This window comes from Rhinoderma darwinii, chromosome 5 (assembly GCF_050947455.1).
Source record: "Rhinoderma darwinii isolate aRhiDar2 chromosome 5, aRhiDar2.hap1, whole genome shotgun sequence".
In the NCBI taxonomy this organism is placed as follows: Eukaryota; Metazoa; Chordata; class Amphibia; order Anura; family Rhinodermatidae; genus Rhinoderma; species Rhinoderma darwinii.
Genome location: NC_134691.1, coordinates 306,228,472 through 306,246,444, shown reverse-complemented (window position 1 = coordinate 306,246,444; position 17,973 = coordinate 306,228,472). Strand labels below are relative to the sequence as shown.

Genomic DNA, 17,973 nt, shown 5'->3' with positions numbered 1-17,973 from the left:
TGGAAGCTGCTTTGTCTCTATTTTGTGGGGCCCAGAGAGGTTGAATTTGCCAAACTGCATTTTGGGCTTGGATTGGGACCATAGAAACCCATTTTAGTTGCTTCTTTATTTCTTGCTATATTTTTACAGGGATACTGGTTGCATACAGGAAATGCACCTTACAGGAATTGTCTGGTTTAGAAAACCTATTTCCAAATACCCTATTAGGACATTCTGAGTAAATAGAGGATGGTGGACTTATTTGAAACGCTCATCAATTTGCCAGATCAGAGAGCAGCAGTAAAATCTTCCCCCTCACTGGAGGACCCAGCATGTCCATGTATTACCTGACAGCCCATTGATTTCAATGATGACCATGTAATGCATCATTTTCCCTGTGGAGGCGCTGCACTAATATTAAACACTAGCTGCCAGGTTCCTGCTGAGATTACTAGAGAACAAACACATTAAAAACAGTGAGATAAGAGAATGTTCTAAACAATCAATTACCTATCATATAATATCATATATAAAAATCCTTTTGTTGTACATTTTTTTTATATTCCATGACTGGGGAAATTTATTTCTTTGTTGTGTAACCTCTTACAAATTACTTTTGAGATATTTATTTCAATTCATTGCTTGTTATTTACTGCATATCTGCTTGAAGCGATTCGGTCTCAGCACAAGCGAAAAACTCTGGCGTATAAATAAACATTATGTTTATCTTCTAGTTTACGCTGGAATGGGTTTGTTTTCCAACTGTTTCTACAGTGGCCTTTACAGGAAATATATTTATCTCTTCTGTAAACAGCTGGCATATAAAGAGTTTTTAGCTTGGAAACATTTTTCATTTTCTAACACCTTTTCAATTTAAAACTATCGATACACTTGTTCTAACGTCACAGTAGAGTCCTTTATACTCACGGAACTGGGCACCGGTCCCTGCGTACCTCTGTCCAGACTCCCAGTGGGGAGAGGTCATCAGAAAACTACAGTTTCCATATGAAAGAACTATGCAGTCTAAATCACTATTCATCCTGTAACATAACTTGCAACCCATGGTGTACATCCTATAGAGGCAGGTAATAACATAGCTATGGACCAGATTAATGGGCAGCCCCAAAGGTAAATGTCCCTCCTCTACTTCTGTGTTCCCCACATTTGCATCCAAGAAGCCTAAAGTTGAATATTTCCTACAATGGTACTCAGAGAAGGGCTTGTGATGGGACAGGAAAAGGCCATTGCTGGAAAAGGAGATTGGTTTGTCCACTTTTGCTGATGCCAGCCTTTATATTTGGGCGGTCTGTATTTGGATTGGGCATCATAGACATGCATTTTGGCTGTAATGGGGAGCAGACAAACGCAGTCATTTAGTTGAATTGAAGGGAGGCCATATTCAGAGAAAGTGCTTGTAGCTAATGTATAACTGGGATCTGTTACCTGGGGAGTGGACCCACAGGCCCTTCCAACCACATAAGAGATCATCAGCTCTATTGGTTGATAATGCACAGACATAATGACATATCATGGTTATTGCATAATTCTATCTATCTTACTATACAAATGCTTACTTCATTTTTATAGTGTGTAAAGACCCTACATAGAAAGGTATAACACTCTGCGGTAATACATGTTATTGATGTTTAGGTGGTGACCCCAGATATAACATTTAAATTGTCACCCAGAATTTTTGATCCTGACTGTTGAATGTATAAAGCACTTTGCCTAAGGCAAATTTTATAAATCTTTATATTATGCCAGCTGATGAAATTAATTGCTAGCAGGGCCGGGTCAAAGTTGGTGAGGGTCTGTGGGCAAAAAAAATTACGTGGGCCCCCTTCCCAGTAACAGTGTCAAATAATGCATGGCTAACTAGCCATGCACATTACATAATATTCATCAGTTTTACTGATTTGTCGACGATGTAATGTGTAAAGTACAGACCCACTGTCCTCCATTGTCCGCTGTTGGGTAACTAAGTACTGAGCATGTTGAGGTGACCATTCACATTAGACTAACGTCGGCCAAACCAGCCAATTTCCCATTGACTGCCAGGCTTTCCCATTGTTTCACTATAGTACTGTATTGCATTGCTTATGTGTAGGGTATTGCTGGGTGAGTACTTTTTTTTTATAAACAGGAGGAGTGGTTCGGGCACCTAGCTAATGTAGCCCTGGTAGGCTACTAATGCTTGGACCTGCAGGGGTTTTGGCTAAGGATTGACTTCAATACAGTCGCCGTTGACTTTAATACAACAAAGTTGCAATTTCATTTTTATTTACTGTGAAGAAATGTTTTTTCTACCTAAACAATGAACCCCACCTGTGATATTTTTATTTCTCTTGCTGTTATTTTGTGACTGCCAGCTGTAGAGAAGGACAGCATAATCATTCCCTGGCAATTATAGAGTATAAAAAGCCTGAAAAATGTGTAACAAAACGGTATTATTATGGCATGTTTATCATTGTCGAGAGCGAGAAATCAGCAAACCCATGTCTAATGCTTTTACATTATTTGTGTTCTTCTTAGACAGTTTTTAATAGGAGCTTTTCAATTACATAAACTGATAATACTCTATGGACTTTGAAATAGATTTTTATCGAATTATCATTACGTTTTACTATGTTTTTAAGTATTTAACTTTGAATCATGTACGGTATATTTTTGGCATTGTACACAGGACTTGTTGTGCATTGTGATGAATACAATTATATATAAATAATAAATGTAGAGGGTGAAGTTACAACGTGAGGTGTGTTCAAGTTTAGTTTTCACACTGGCAATAAATATATATGAGGGAGTTTCAGATCTTGAGCTTTATCCTTGATCACTAGATAACCTGGTATGTTTTTTTGTATTTTTTTTTATAGACGGTTGTATTGAAAAGCTTAGTCTGTTACAGCTGCGGAACCCCAACATAAACTGGCCAAACATATGCAAAAAAGGACACCTTTGCAATACGTTTGACTAATAAAGTCTATGGGAACATTAGTATACTTTTTTTTAAATATATCAGTGGCTTGATTTGTTCTCTTCGGCCTATCTAAAACCAGCTATGGGTCTGACTGGCCACTGGCAGGTCAGACAGGTGAGCCCTAATCTACCCGCCACTCAGTCCCTGCCTACTTGCAACGACCTGTCCTAGGCGACGGGGTACAACTGGGCGACGGTCCCTACGCTCAGTAAGTGCACGACAGACAAATCGACAAGGGTACACAGAAGCTAGGGAAATGGGGCAGTTGCCCACGGAGACACCGTGAGCAACGAGAGTAGTGAACGAGCCGAGTCAAACCAGGAGTGTACGAGGTACAAAACGCAGAGCAGAAGAGTGGTCAGTAAAGCCAAGGTCAATAACAAGCAGAGGATCAGTAGTTCAAGCAGCAGCAGCAGAGCCAGGAAACAAGCAGAGCAGAATCACAGGCAAAGGAGGAACAGGAAAGGCAAGTATAAATAGACAGTGGGCGGGAGCTAGCTCCGTCTGGCCAGGCTGTGATAGGCTCTAGCACTCCTAAGCCTGCCATCCTGAGTGGTAGAAGATGAAGTCAGTCTCACAGACATAGGAGCAGGTGCAGACTGATTACCCACGGGCGTCGACACAGAAGCTATGTCTGGCAGATCCTTTACACTAGGTTATTTATTTTAAAGAAAAGCTTCTGCATGTTAACAAGTTAAAATTATGCCAAAAATACCCTCTTCTGGAATAGTCTGGTTCATTGAAACCTTTGGGTACATCACAGTATACATTTGGATATGTATGCTTCTGATTTCGCCCAAAACTATGGCAATAAAAGGGGCCTTAGGGAAGAGTAGACTTAACGCCTGGGTCCAGGGATCCTGGGGCATTGCGCACATTCTGTCTTACATGTATGATAAAGACATTTTTGTTATGTGACATAAAAATACTCTTGTGACCCTCCATGTGATATACTATCTACCTTAATTGTTAAATTAAAAATATATATCTCTTTGTTTAGGATGTATAGAAACATTAACATCATAAGGGCAGATTTCTTAGGCACTCTACGCCAAATTGTGTATTTGTGCAACAATTGAGTGGACGGTGCTTGGTAAAAGGGGGCATGACTTGTTGCGGTTCGACAAATTTACTATAATTTACACCATAAACTGGCGTAAGTTATACTGGAATTTTGCATAGGTTTCCCTTTTAGATGCACGGACGGCCAGAGATGTGCCTAATTAGGCGCATCTTACTCCATCAATCTTTACATTACATTACGTATGAAATGCCAATCTCTATAAATCTCCCCCATGGTCCGTAACTTTGGTTCCTTGCCAAAATAAATGTATTTTTCCTCTTCAATGCCAGGTAAATTGCCCAAAAACAGATTGACAATATTTTTTTCTGCAATTTTTGTTTCAGAATTTTGAGAAACATTAAACGACAATGTATAGGTACATATTAGTTTTTTTACATCATAATTTCCCCCTGCAACTAGAGGTTTCAGTACAGAGCTACTATCAATGCATACGTTTTTGTGGGCCAGGAGCAAATTTAATTCAGAGGAGTACCCTACTTAGTCATTATTCTTTGACCACGATAATAGCATTAAGCTTTTTATTTTATGTATTTGGTATTTCCCTAGAAATTATTTTTGATGCGTCAAATCATCTGTTATTAGCAAGTGAACTGCTGCATAAGGCTATGTTCACACGTACAAAAACAAGTGGCTGAAAATTACGGAGCTGTTTTCAAGGGAAAATAGCCTCTGATTTCAAGGCGTTTTTTTAAGCTGAAAATTAAGCTTCTTTTAGGGCATGTTTAGGGCGGAATTACTGTGGAATTGCACTGCGGACAGTCCGCACTGGAAATCCGCAGTAGACAGTCTGTCCATTGGTTTCAACACCTTTTTAGTTATCTTCGTGCAGATGTTGCGGACAACTCCGCTGCGGACCATAGGCTGCGGTGCGGAATTTGGTGTCCACAGCATACACTGGCTGTTGTGGACTTGATGCGTACTTGTGGCGGATTTTCTCCATTGACTTCAATGGAGTTGCAAAATTACGCAATGACATCCGCAGATGTTATATGTGCTGCGTTGCGGATTGCTTTCACGAACAGGATATTTCATCATTTTGGCTGGACGTATGTGTTTCTAGGTCTATAGCCAGACTGAGATGGAATGTTTTAAAAGAGAGCAGGATGTACCCTTCACCTGAATCCGCAACGACTAATCCGCAGCATTTTATTTCACATTTTAGGCAAAGGCGCAACGGAATCTGCAACGCAGATTATGTGCGGCATTGATGCGGACAGTGTCTGCAGAAATGTGCCACGTCTGAACATGCCCTTAAAAGTTGTACAGAGCTGTGTAAGGGTATGTTCACACAGGCTATTTTCAGATGTTTTTCAGGCCGCAACTTCCCGAAAATCGGTGAAAAATCGGAAGCAGAACGCCTACAAACATCTGCCAATTGACTTCAATGGGAAATACGGTGTTCTGTTCCGACGGGGCGTTTTTTTACGCCTCATTTTCTGAAAATGGCGTGTCAATGGAGTTTTTCATTGACTCTATAGAAAAACAGCTCCAAAAACGGCCGTAAAAAACACATTGAAAAACGCTAGTTTGATTAAAAAACGCCTGAAAATCAGGAACTGTTTTCCCTTGAAAACAGCTCCGTATTTTCAGACGTTTTTTATTTTGTGTGTGCACATATCCTAACACGGCCTATTTTTCGCCGTTTTTCAGGCCGTAAACGCCCATAAAACTGCAGAAAAATCGGAAACAGAACGCCTCCAAACATCTGCCCATTGATTTCAATAGGAAAAATGGCATTCTGTTCCGATGGGCCGTTTTTTTAGGCGGCCGTTTTTCAAAACGGCCGCTTAAAAAAAAGGACGCATAAAAGAAGTGCAGGTCACTTCTTGGGACGTTTTTGGAGCTGTTTTTCATTGACTCTATAGAAAACAGCTCCAAAAACAGCCGTAAAAAATGCTACGTATTTTCAGACGTATTTTGCTAAGCGTGTGAACATACCCTGAGGCTTCTTTTCAGGCTTCTTTTGATTCGTTTTTTTAGCCATTTTTCATAGTGTTCAATGGAAAATTAACTTCAAAAAATGTCTCAAGAAATGACATGCACTTCTTTTTACGGAGCGTCTTTTTACGCTCCATTTTTTAAAACAGCGATGTAAAAAGACGCCCCGTATGAACTAAATGCTGTTTTTCCCATTTTCCGTTTTTTCAGGCGTTTTTCAAGGAGTAAACGTCCCGAAATACGCCTGAAAACACTGTGTGTAAACATACCCTTACTTCCATTTCGATGAGGCCTCAAACTAATTAAGAAAGCAGTACAAAGGAGAAGGGGTTAAAAATGGTAAGGAGTGGACTTAAAAAGTATATTAGAAAGTTGCATAGTGTTTCATTATACAATGAAAAAGCTTTATTTACAAAAGACTGGACAACCCCTTTGGGCATGGCCAGACGTGGCGGAATTGCTCTGGAATTCCGCTGCGGACACTCCGCAACGGACCCGTTTCTCCATTGCCTTCCACAGCTTCTTAGTAGGGTTCGTTTGCACGTTGCGGACAATTCCGCTACGGAGCATAGGCTGCGGTGCGGAATTTGGTGTCCGCAGCATACAATGGTTGTTGCGGACGTTGGCGGACTGGTTGCGGACTCATTGCGGAATTTCTATATTGACTTCAATGGAGATTCAAAATTCCGCAATGAAGTCCGCAGATGTAATGTAGATGTTATGCGTGCTGCGGAGCGTATTGGTTTTTTAACATGACATTTTTTCATTCTGGCTGGACCTATGTATTTCTAGGTCTACAGCCAGACTGAGCAAGTCAATGGGGCTCCCGTAATTACGGGTGACTACGTGTGTGCACCCGTAATTACGGGAGCGTTGCTAGGCGACGTCAGTAAATAGTCACTGTCCAGGGTGCTGAAAGAGTTAAGCGATCGGCAGTAACTGTTTCAGCACCCTGGACAGTGACTTCCAATCACAATATACAGCAACCTGTAAAAAAAATAGAAGTTCATACTTACCGAGAACTCCCTGCTTCTTCCTCCAGTCCGGCTTACCAGGATGACGTTTCAGTCTAAATGACGGCTGCAGCCAATCACAGGCTGCAGCGGTCACATGGACTGCCGCGTCATCCAGGGAGGTCGGGCTGGATGCCGAAAGAGGGACGCGTAACCAAGACAATGGCCGGTAAGTATGAAATTCTTTTACTTTCACTAGGGAAAGGGCTGTCCCTTCTCTCTATCCTGCACTGATAGAGAGAAGGGAAGTACTTTCACCTCAATACGCAATGGCTAGTCCGCATCAATTTAATGCCCATTTTGGGCAGATCCGCAACAGAATCTGCAACGCAGATTATGTGCGGCATTGATATGGACAGTTGCAGAAGAAATACGCCACGTCTGGGCATGCCCTTTAAGTGATATATATCCACAAAGAAATAAATTTTTGCTATGGTGACAGTACATGGAAATGTAATTTATATCTAAACAGAACACATTGGTTTTGGGCTCAGTTGTGGTTCAGTTGTAGGATTTTGGCATCAGCCCAACTATGGTAATGATCTGAAGCTTCAAGCTCTAATGTATTAGCACTGTTCAATGGATGCCAAACAAACTGCAGCTCTCAGGAAAACCCTACAATCTTTTATGGCAGCTCCTAATGGGGTCTCCAGGCTTAGCCAAGTACAAAACAATTGAAGTTAACAGTTTTCTTATCTTTTCTTGGATGCAAAAATACCTGATATATTTTGTTTTATTTTCAGCAGATTATGCTCTTCATGTGTCCAGTCCAATGGTATAATCCATCTGTCTTACATTGTAATACTTTATTTAGCATTTTTTGAATTGGAAATGTTTACCTTGGCATTCTTGCTTCATATAGTTATAATGGCCGTTAACTCCTTGGCGACATTTAACATACACTAACAGTGCTAGCACAATGTAGTTAGCACCAAGCGCTGTAGATGTACGGCGCAAGGATGAAGTGCGCACAGAAGCTGTGTCCGCACCATACGCAGCGAGTGTCAGCTGTATATTATAGCTGACATTCTGCTGCAACAGACAGAAATGGCCGATCGCAGGGTGCCAATGGGTTGCCATGAATGCTGGGAATCTTAAGGGTATGTTCCCACACACAGGCTATGCTGTAGAATCTCTGGAAAAACGCTGGTAAATCTGTCACAGAAATCCGCACCAAATAGTGCATTTTTCCTGCTCATATTGCTGCGGAAATGCTGCGTTTTTACCTGCGGATTTAGTGTTAAACATTGGTTATAGCAAAGTATATGTGCACCTGTGGATATCCAGCGGCTTTAACTGCGTTTCCGCTGCGTAAACGCTGTAAAAATCGCAACAACATAAATCTGTTGCAGAATTTCTGCTCCCCATTGAAATCTATGGGCCAATCACACATCTCTGCACAGAACACGCAGCATAAATTGACTGCGGAAATGGAAAACGCACCTCAGAACACTTTCCGCACAGCTTTTGTGCGTTTTTTTTCCACAGCATGGGCATGAGATTTTCTAAATCTCATTCACTTTGCTGCTACTGTAAGGACACGGCCAGACGTGGCGGAGTTTTTCCGCTGCAAATGTTTTGTGCAGATTTGGGGCAATTACGCAACGAATCTGCACCCTCATTTGCATATTTGACAGGTAATTCAGACGTTGCAGAAAACACAGCGGACTCGCCACAGATTTCCATTTTTGCATTGCAAAGACTGAAATCCGCAGTGAAATTCCGCTTCTTCTCCGCAACAGACATTGCATGCTGCGGAGGGAAAATTCGGCACCGCAGCCTATGGTCCGCAGCGGAGTTTTCCGCCACGTCTGAACTAACTTGCCTAAAAATGTATTGAAACCACTGCCGAGCGGAATTCCACAGCCATTCCGCCACGTCTGGCCGTGCCTAAATGCCCAGGCTTAAGGTATGTTCACACGGAGTATTTTGGCGGCTGTTTTTGCGCTGTTGGAAACAGCCCGGTAATGCCCGGTAAAATACGCTCGCGGGAAAGAGAAGGGACATGCCCTTTCTTTGGCCCTTTCCGTCTCTGATCTCCCACTGACATCAACAGGAGGCAGAGATTGCATTTTTCACGGCGGCTTTTGCCTGCGGCGTTTAATTGCCATGGGCAGAAAATGCCACAAAAAACTGCATTTTAACTTGCTGGCAGATTTTTCCACCTGCAAAAAACTCCATGCCTGTATGCCAGCAAGGCCTACTAGGCTGCCTGTGAATTTGACACACTGGCATAGTACATTGTTCCCTCGATGATATGACTCAGAATATCGCAACACAAAAAAAAAATATTTAAGAAAAAATAATTTTTTTGTGCAAAAGTAGTAAAACATTAAAAAAACCATATACATTTGTAAAAAGATGTAATTACACCGCACAGTGAACGCTGTAAAAACATGGTAGAATTTAGGTTATTTCCATTCCCCTCTACAAAAAAAATAGTGAACGTTTTTTTAATACATTAAAAATACCCCACAAGGCTGTGTCCTCCCGGCCCAAAATAGCTGTGTCCATACACACGCAGTGTTTCAGACGCCTACAAACATCTGCCCATTGCTTGCAATGGGTTTTACGGTGGTCTGTTCCCACGAGGCTTAATTTTACGCGTCGCTGTCAAAATTGCGGTGCGTAAAAAGACGTCCGCGAAGCAGAAGTGCATGTCACTTCTTGGGACGTTTTTGGAGCCGTTTTTCATTGACTCCATTGAAAAACAGCTCCAATAACGTCCGTAAAATACGCAGCGAAAAACGCGAGTAGTTACAAAAACGTCTGAAAATCTTGCTAAGCATATGAACATACCCTAAGGGGTTAAAGTAGCATGAGATTTTTTAGTTGTGTTGGTCCGCTGGGGGGATGCCGTTTGCAATTTCATATAGATTTCAGCTACCACCTTAGCAGCTGGGAGCCGAAAGTAAATTGGATTAAAGTATTTGTCTGTCACATACTGATCCGCCGCACCTGCTGATCAAATTGAAGTAATCATTTTAAACATTACAAGATGCCATTATAAGGCTTGGTTCAGACTATCGTGATCTTGCTGCACATTTTCTTCTGTTTTTCATTTTTACTATTATTGTTGTTTACTATATTTTTGCATACTGTTGTAAAGCGTGGTCGACTATGCTTTTCAATACAATTGAGGCAGAAGTAATCCGATGTATATTGGCCAAATGTATGGAAAAAGAACACTCTTTTGACTTACATCTGTTGAAAGGAGATTTTCCAGGTAGATACGCTGAACATTCACCCTATATGATTGGTGGGGGTCCGACACCCGCACCGATCAGCCGCTACGGCTGCCTCCGGGCACCTGATGTTATGCACGGTATGCAGTGTTCGTGCCAGAAATATAAGGGCACATTCAGATGTGGCGGAATTGCTGTTGAATTCCGCTGCGGACAGTCCGCAGTGGAATTCTGCATCAGCCCTTTTTTACATTTGTTTCTATACATTTTTAGGAAACTTAGTTCAGACATTGCGAAAAATAACTCTGCGAAATTTAGGCTGTGGTGCAGAATTTTCCCTCCGCAGCATACACATTATGTTGCGGAGAAGCAGCGGAATTTCACTGCGTATTTCAGCCTTTGCAATGCAAAAACTGAAATCTGTGGCAAGTCCGCTGTGATAACAGCAACGTCTGAATTATCTGTCAAATATGCAAATGTTGCTGCAGATTCATTGCGTAATTGCCCCGAATCTGCACCAACATTTGCCGCAGAAAAATTCCACCACATCTGAACATGGCCTAAGACTCCAACCACTGCATAGCGGCCGTGCTGCAGAACTGCAACTCCGCTCCTTTTCACTTGAATAGGAGCAGAGCTGCAGTACTGCAGTTTGGCCACTATAATGTGACCGGAGCCATCTGCCTGCGGCACAGACATTCGGTGCCTGGAGGCAGCCGTAGCAACTGATTGGTGCAGGGTACGGGTATCGGCTCCCCACCGCTCATATACGGATTACCTATCCTGCGGATAGGTCATCAGTATGAAAAACACTCCTGTGGCTGGACAACCCCTTTAATTAGTTTTTTAAAATTATTTTATGTGGCAGGAAAAAAATGATGCAAATTGTTGCATTCCAATGTATTCTTCCGTATGAATCCCAGAAAAAATGTGATCTACTTTTTGGAAATTATTCCTTTCTAGGATCCCTTGAACTATCGTTCTATTAAAGCTTTGTGACAACCGCTATGATTTACCTGAATGGTAACTCTCTCTTGTTATTCAGCAATATGGGAACAAGGGGATGTAACATTGATTCACTAGACAAATTTACTTGGTAACAATCCTTGTAGGAGACGTACCGGTTCTCAACTTGCTTTCCTATAAACAGGTATTACTAAGTAATGGCTTAGCTGAATGGCCTGATATAATGCTTCAGTGCTCCAAGAGTATTGTCCCAAATTAGACATGTAATTATTGTAAGTAATTATTATTACTTGTTGGAATGTTCATAGTCTTTCAACTCAGTCTTAAAGGGAACCTGTCACTTCGAGCTTGCTGTCAAATTTGCGGGCATTATGTTGTAAAGCAGTAGGATCTGAGCAGATTGATATTAAGGATAACCTGTAATTTATTCATTTAAATCCCTGCTCACTGTGGGCCAAAGAGTCCAGTGGGCGGTTTCAATCATTGATGGACAGCCTTTCCCGCATTAGTGTATAGAAATAGCTGCCAATCACTGAGACCGCCCACTGGACTCTTTTCCAATAAAATTATATATAAATCTGTTCAGCTCCTCCTGCTCTATAACATGATGCACACAGATGGGACCTCATGTTTGATGTGACAGGTTCCCTTTAAACGTATAATGTAAAGGTGATTTTAATACCAGTTAATAGCTAAAGTTTTTTCCTACAAGTTATATTAATTAAAATTGATTATAATATTCAGAGCAAAGTTTCTGCCAGAAAATACATAGTTGTTGAAAACTGTTAGGTCTAAACAAACCCCCCAAAAAAAGGTAAAATGGCTGTGGTGCTCTATTTTCACACATAAATAATATCAGACAATGATGCTGGTAATAAGGCTAAATGGAAGAGGACCTGTCACTAGGTCAAATAAGTTGAACTGGTTATCTGACCTGAATAGTGTTGTCTCCCTGATTATAGCGCTGATTTTTTCTTTTTCCGGACTCCCCCCCCCCCCCCCGCCCCGTTCCAGAGATTTGGCCCACTGTTGTGTTGGCTCGCTATATGCTAATCTGTTGTAGTTAGCCAACAGGGCATGAACTACCCTCAAGCTGCCTTATGCTGATTGGTCAGCATCAGAGGCAAAGAAGCTAGCTCCACCCCATTGGCTGACTACAGCAAATTAGCATATAGGGAGCCAACACAACAGTGGACCATATCTCTGAAACGGGTTCCAGGAGGGAAAAAAAAACAGAGCTGGAATCAAGGGGACTTCACTATTAAGGTCAGTAAACCCGTTCAACTTATATGACCTAGTGACAAGTCCTCATTAAGGTCTGTAGAGACGTCTGAGAAGAAAAGAAAACATTTTAGAAAATATTGTATGGGGGCTCCCCTCCTCCTTTCAATATATAGCGCACAAATAATAATGCCAATCAGTGCAAAAATAATACCACCTTACAATGCACAAATAATACTGCCAAATGATGCCCATTAATGCCACCATACAATTCTGGTGCATATCATAAAGTCTCTGTGAGAAAATCTGCTCCTTAGTAGAGCAGAACAGAAAGTATTACGTTCCATTGTCAGTTTTATTGGAGTCTTCTACTGGGCCAAAGGTGGGGTTTTGGAGGCCCTTATGCCCATGATTTGATCTAGCTCTACTGGTAGTACTATACATTTATATCAGTATAAAATAGGCTTGTATTATACTATTAAATTCACAGGTATTCACAAATATGTGACTGTTAAAGCTTCCAGTTTCTGACATCGTAATAGAATCTACTGCACCATTTGCTCAATCACGCAAAATAACAGACGGCGTAGAAAAGTGGGTTTATGCGCCGTGATAATCAGTTGTCAGCTTTTGCTATCAGACTTTACAAAGCCAGATTTCATGGATATTCCTGTGTTACCAAAAATCCGTTAATCTGGTAGTCTTTTCACTGAGCCATCTGTGTTGTAACGGAGAGTTAATTAAAAGCTGCCGCGTTGGAGTCTACTTATAAGAACCATTGAACAATGTGACTTAACCCTTACATTTCCTAAACATGAATCATATGCCCAAGAATATAGGCATATTCAAATCTGTTATTCTATAATCACATAATTTCAGGCATATTTGTGCACGTAAAACGCTCATATTACGCACCGAAATAGACTTGGAATACGTGTGCAAACAGCTTCCTATTGATTCAAATTAGAAATACGCTGTGAAGTTCTTACAAGGCTTTTTTTTATGCCGCTGAATTAAAAAAAACGCAGTGTAGAAAGACGCTGCAAAAAAAAAAAGTGTGTTCAGTTCCTGAAACGTTTTACAAGCTGATTTTTCCCATTGAAATCTTTCCCATTGACATTTCAAAAACGCCTCGGAAAAAACGCCTCAAAGTAGACTTTACATACTCTTGCAAAATTGAAAAACGCTTTGAAAATCAGCTAGTAAACGCCTGTATTTCAGAAGCAGATTTCTCTTACAATCAGCCTCGTATTAAAATTATTGTCATGTTTTTTGTATCTATTCATTGACGAATCTTTTATACTTCTATACATTTTTTAGGTATTATTTGTTGTTTTGTCGTCACCAGTTTGCATTCATTTCCATTCTGATCTGTTTTCAGTCACACTTCTTGATCTTTTTTTTTTACATTTCCTGATTTTGTGTTTTTTTGCCATTCTTTTGTATTCATTTTTTAAATTAAAACACAGGATAACAAAAAAAAAAACTGTTTCTTTTAAGGTCGGTATGTGATCACTGATCATAAGTTAAAAATGCTAAAAAAAAGATTTATTTTTTTTTAAAGCAGATGAAATCTAAAGAAGATAGATGTCACTATGGTCAGTTATCACCCCCTCCATTGTTATCTTTTTTTTATTTAAAAATGAAAACAAAAGCAGAAGCTGTTAATATGTTATATTTTTGTTTTTTATATAGTTTATGTTTCAATTTTTATTCGTTTTCTTAAGCTTTTTAGGTCTGTTCTTATCAGTTATTACACTTTGACCTTCTTTTAACAATCCATTCTAAAACTACCCTGTGTTCTAAGTTAACAATGTATAAAAATGATGGCAAAAATGACTGTTAGGCCGCTTTCACAAAAACTTAATACGGGTGCTTTTTTTGTGCCCGTATTAGGGAGGCAACACCCGGACCTCCCGCGGTTCATGAGAACTAGTTTTAGAGCACCATTGAAGCCTCGTGTGAAAGTGGCCTATTCTAAATAAAAAAAAGAAGCCTTCAGGACTGTCACTTGGAAAATACACATTTTACCTGCAAAAAGAAAAACAGAACAGGATGGAAATGGATGCAAACTCATGCGCCACAAAGGCAAAAATAACACATCATAAATCCATAGAAATCAGTAAAATGTTGACAGTTACAGAACTGTATTTTTTTTTTACCTACAAATAAAAAATAACACAAATTCTGTGGGTGTAAACACATCCTTACCAGTTAGGAACAATTTCCAGGACCAGTTCCCTTTAACAGTGTAGGTGGCACCAAGTAGAATCCGTCTCATATGCTATCTGTGACTGCACTCATCCAGACAGTGCCAACTCTTGTAACACTCATCAGTATTCAGCATGTCTAAGAACCTAATTGAAACATAATTAAAATCAGTACTGTAAGTGGCATTTAAGGGTACTATGAATTTATTTACCAATCAAATATTCTAATTAGGCATTTTTTTTCTTTCACTTAATAGAAAGGGCACAGTACTCAACCTCCACCAGGGCTGTCTCATGCTGTGGACACAAATTATCAAACAGCAGGTTCCATGAAGAGATACAAAAGATGCCAAATGGCATTTACCCTTGATTAGAATATATCATGCCCCCTAGGCATTTTTGGAGTATTTTGTGACTGATCGCATGCTCGATGAGTCATTTTTATACAATGAGCTAGAAATGTAGACTTTCATGTAATTAAGGAAAACAACATTTGTTCTATTATATTTTGTCACATGCCAGATTCACAGTTTTGTGAATAAAAATGGATATCACATTAGTTTCATATTTAAAGGGTACCTTCTATTATCATTTTGTTTTCAAGACGGCAGCAGAATAAATAATTTTGAGCCTTTGGTTGGTGGTCTACAGTATTTAGTCTCTGTAGAGCCTGAACCTTCATTTTCTTAGACACTTATTTCCATTAAAAAGGCTTTGTCACCAATTTAATAGAATAAACGCTTTGATGTAGATAACTACGGTTTTGTTTGTTTTTAAAAAAAACGTTTATTAGTGACAAAGTTCTGATCATTTTTACATTTATGCAAATTTTTTGTAAAAGCCCAACTGGATGTTTTTTTTTAGTTTCACCAAGTGGGCGTTGTAAAGAAAAGTGTATGACGCTGACCAATCAGTGTCATACACTTTTCTTCATTCATGCACAGCTTTATTCACAGCACAGCGTGACCTCGCAAGATCACGCTGTGACGTCACTTACTCCCGCGGTACTTTCACCAGAGCGATGGGATAATGACCAGACATCGCCTCCAGCCGTGCCAGGACGATTATCCTCCTCAGCAGCAATCCTGGCACGGCTGGAGGCGATGTCTGGTCATTGTCCCGTCGCTCCGGTGAAGGAACTGAAGGACTAAATGACGTCACAGCGTGATCTCGCGAGATCACGCTGAACTGTGAATAAAGCTGGGCATGAATGAAGAGAAGCGTCATACACTTTTCTTTACAACGCCCACTTGGTGAAACTAAAAAAACACCCAGTTGGGCTTTTACAAAAAACTTGCATAAATGTAAAAATGATCAGAACTTTGTCACTTATAAACGTTGTTTTAAAAAAAACAAAAAACAGTAGTTATCTACATCAAAGCATTTATTAGATTAGGTAGGAGATAGGGAAGTATTAAACTGGTGACAGAGCCCAAGTGTTCCTATGTTCATGTACAACGTTCTCAGGCTTTACACTAGGCATAGCACAACTATATCAGTTTTACTTGGAGTGTTCATTTATATAAAGCTACTCATTTCAGGTCAACAGGACTGGCATAAAATTGTGTACAGATCAGGCACCCAAGTGACAGCAGCGGGCTACCAACGTGTCTGGGGAATGGGGACTGTTTGTTTTTTTCTTTGTTCCATATAGTACAAAAAAGTAAACAAAAAATAAAACAAGCAAAAACAATCATCCGAGTGTATTATTTAGGCGAAGTCAAACTCTAATTATTTGTCCCTTTTTTTAATATAATTTTTCCTGTCCTCTTCCTCCCCCTCATCCTCTCTTTTTCAATACAGTCAAGAAGAAGAATTTCTAATCACTTTCTATATATCTGAGGCCTATGAACTCCAATAATTTCACCATTTCCCCCTATGTCGGATACATTGGGGGTTAAGTTTATCAAATAAGTTGTTCTCTCCAACTGTTGTGCTCTCCAAAAGTCACAAAACTAACAACCAACATGGCTGCCATTACAGGTTCCATAGAGGTTGTGATCCTTTATTAGACTTCTGTACAACAAAACTGCCTACTTAGTAATACACCACCTACTCCCATATCACTGTATAACAAATTTGTTGTCTAGAACAAGGTATCACAGCACCAGATATAAAAAAAATAATATTGTGTAATCCAGAAGAAAAGAGACGAGGCAGCACATCCAAAGTATAAAGGGAATTTTATTCACTCAAATATGCAACGTTTCAGTCCAGCAGGACCTTTCTCAAGCATGCTTGAGAAAGGTCCTGCTGGACTGAAACGTTGCATATTTGGGTGAATAAAATTCCCTTTATACTTTGGATGTGCTGCCTCATTTCTCTTCTTCTAGAACTGTGCTAGATCTGGCTGACAACCCCTATGGGAGCTTTTAGAAGCGCTGAAAGAAAAATATTTAAAAAAATTAGCTTAGATACAAATTTTAGTGGAACCCAGAAAGGTTATACATGAGGAGATTAGATACAGTGTAGTGTGAGAATGCAACACATAACATTGTTTTTTTTTTTGCTTTATTTTAGTCTTATATGGAAGATCATTTGAAGAATAAGAATCGCCTGGAAAAAGAGTGGGAGGCTTTATGTGCATATCAAGCGGACCTTACTGCAACAAACATAGCGCTGAAGGAGGAGAATGCCGCAAAGAACCGATCTCTCTCAGTTGTCGCATGTAGGTATCATTGTTAAAATAACTTTTACATTTATTTTTAATTCTAAAATAGCTGTAGGCATGAGATTCTGTTGGTGGCTCCCAACAGGTGTTGCAGCGTCTGCCAACAATCGCATGTTTGGGGGGACAGCCAGACGTGTAGCTATAGGAAATGCAGATGCGGCAGTCGTCCCTGGGTTCTGGTGCATTGGGGGGACCAAAGGTCCCTCCGCCACATAAGAAGACACCTGTATTAGAAATGACACATAGTAGGTGGGGGCTCTGTTACAGATTTTGCATTGGGTCTCCGGAGCATTAAGTTTCACCTCCGGGAACATCACAACTGCTGGACTCCTTCTTGATGTTAGATCAGAGGTTTTTAGATCCTTGGTGAAGCTGTGCTAATGGCAATATACATGAATTTTTCTTGGTGTCTGGACTATTATTATACTGTACATATGCCTTTTTTCTAAACCCCTTTTTTTGATACTGCATTATGTAAGCTTCTTGGGGTTTTATTCATACATTGTATGGCTATGTGCATATGCTTTATTTATCTTTGTCCTTGTAGTATACGAGATATAGTTATTATCATGTGGGGGTGGGGTCTTTCAACTCTTTTAGGGGTTAGGGGCATGTCTTCACATTTTAGGTTTGCTTTTTTAATTCTTCTTAATTGTTGTCTGTGAGTATGATATACGTTTTTAAAATTAAGTTATATATACTTTCTACTCTTGGACTTTCATCCTATTT

General features: G+C 40.1%; 1 protein-coding gene across 1 annotated transcript in view; it reads left to right on the top strand.

Moving 5' to 3' along the window:
• PTPRN2 (protein tyrosine phosphatase receptor type N2) overlaps window positions 1–17,973 on the top strand; it is a 721,223-nt gene that overhangs the window by 659,290 nt on the left and 43,960 nt on the right. Inside the window, exon 15 of the mRNA XM_075827406.1 lies at window positions 17,094–17,241. Coding sequence (XP_075683521.1) covers window positions 17,094–17,241 — 148 coding nt within the window. The remainder of the gene's footprint in view (window positions 1–17,093; window positions 17,242–17,973) is intronic.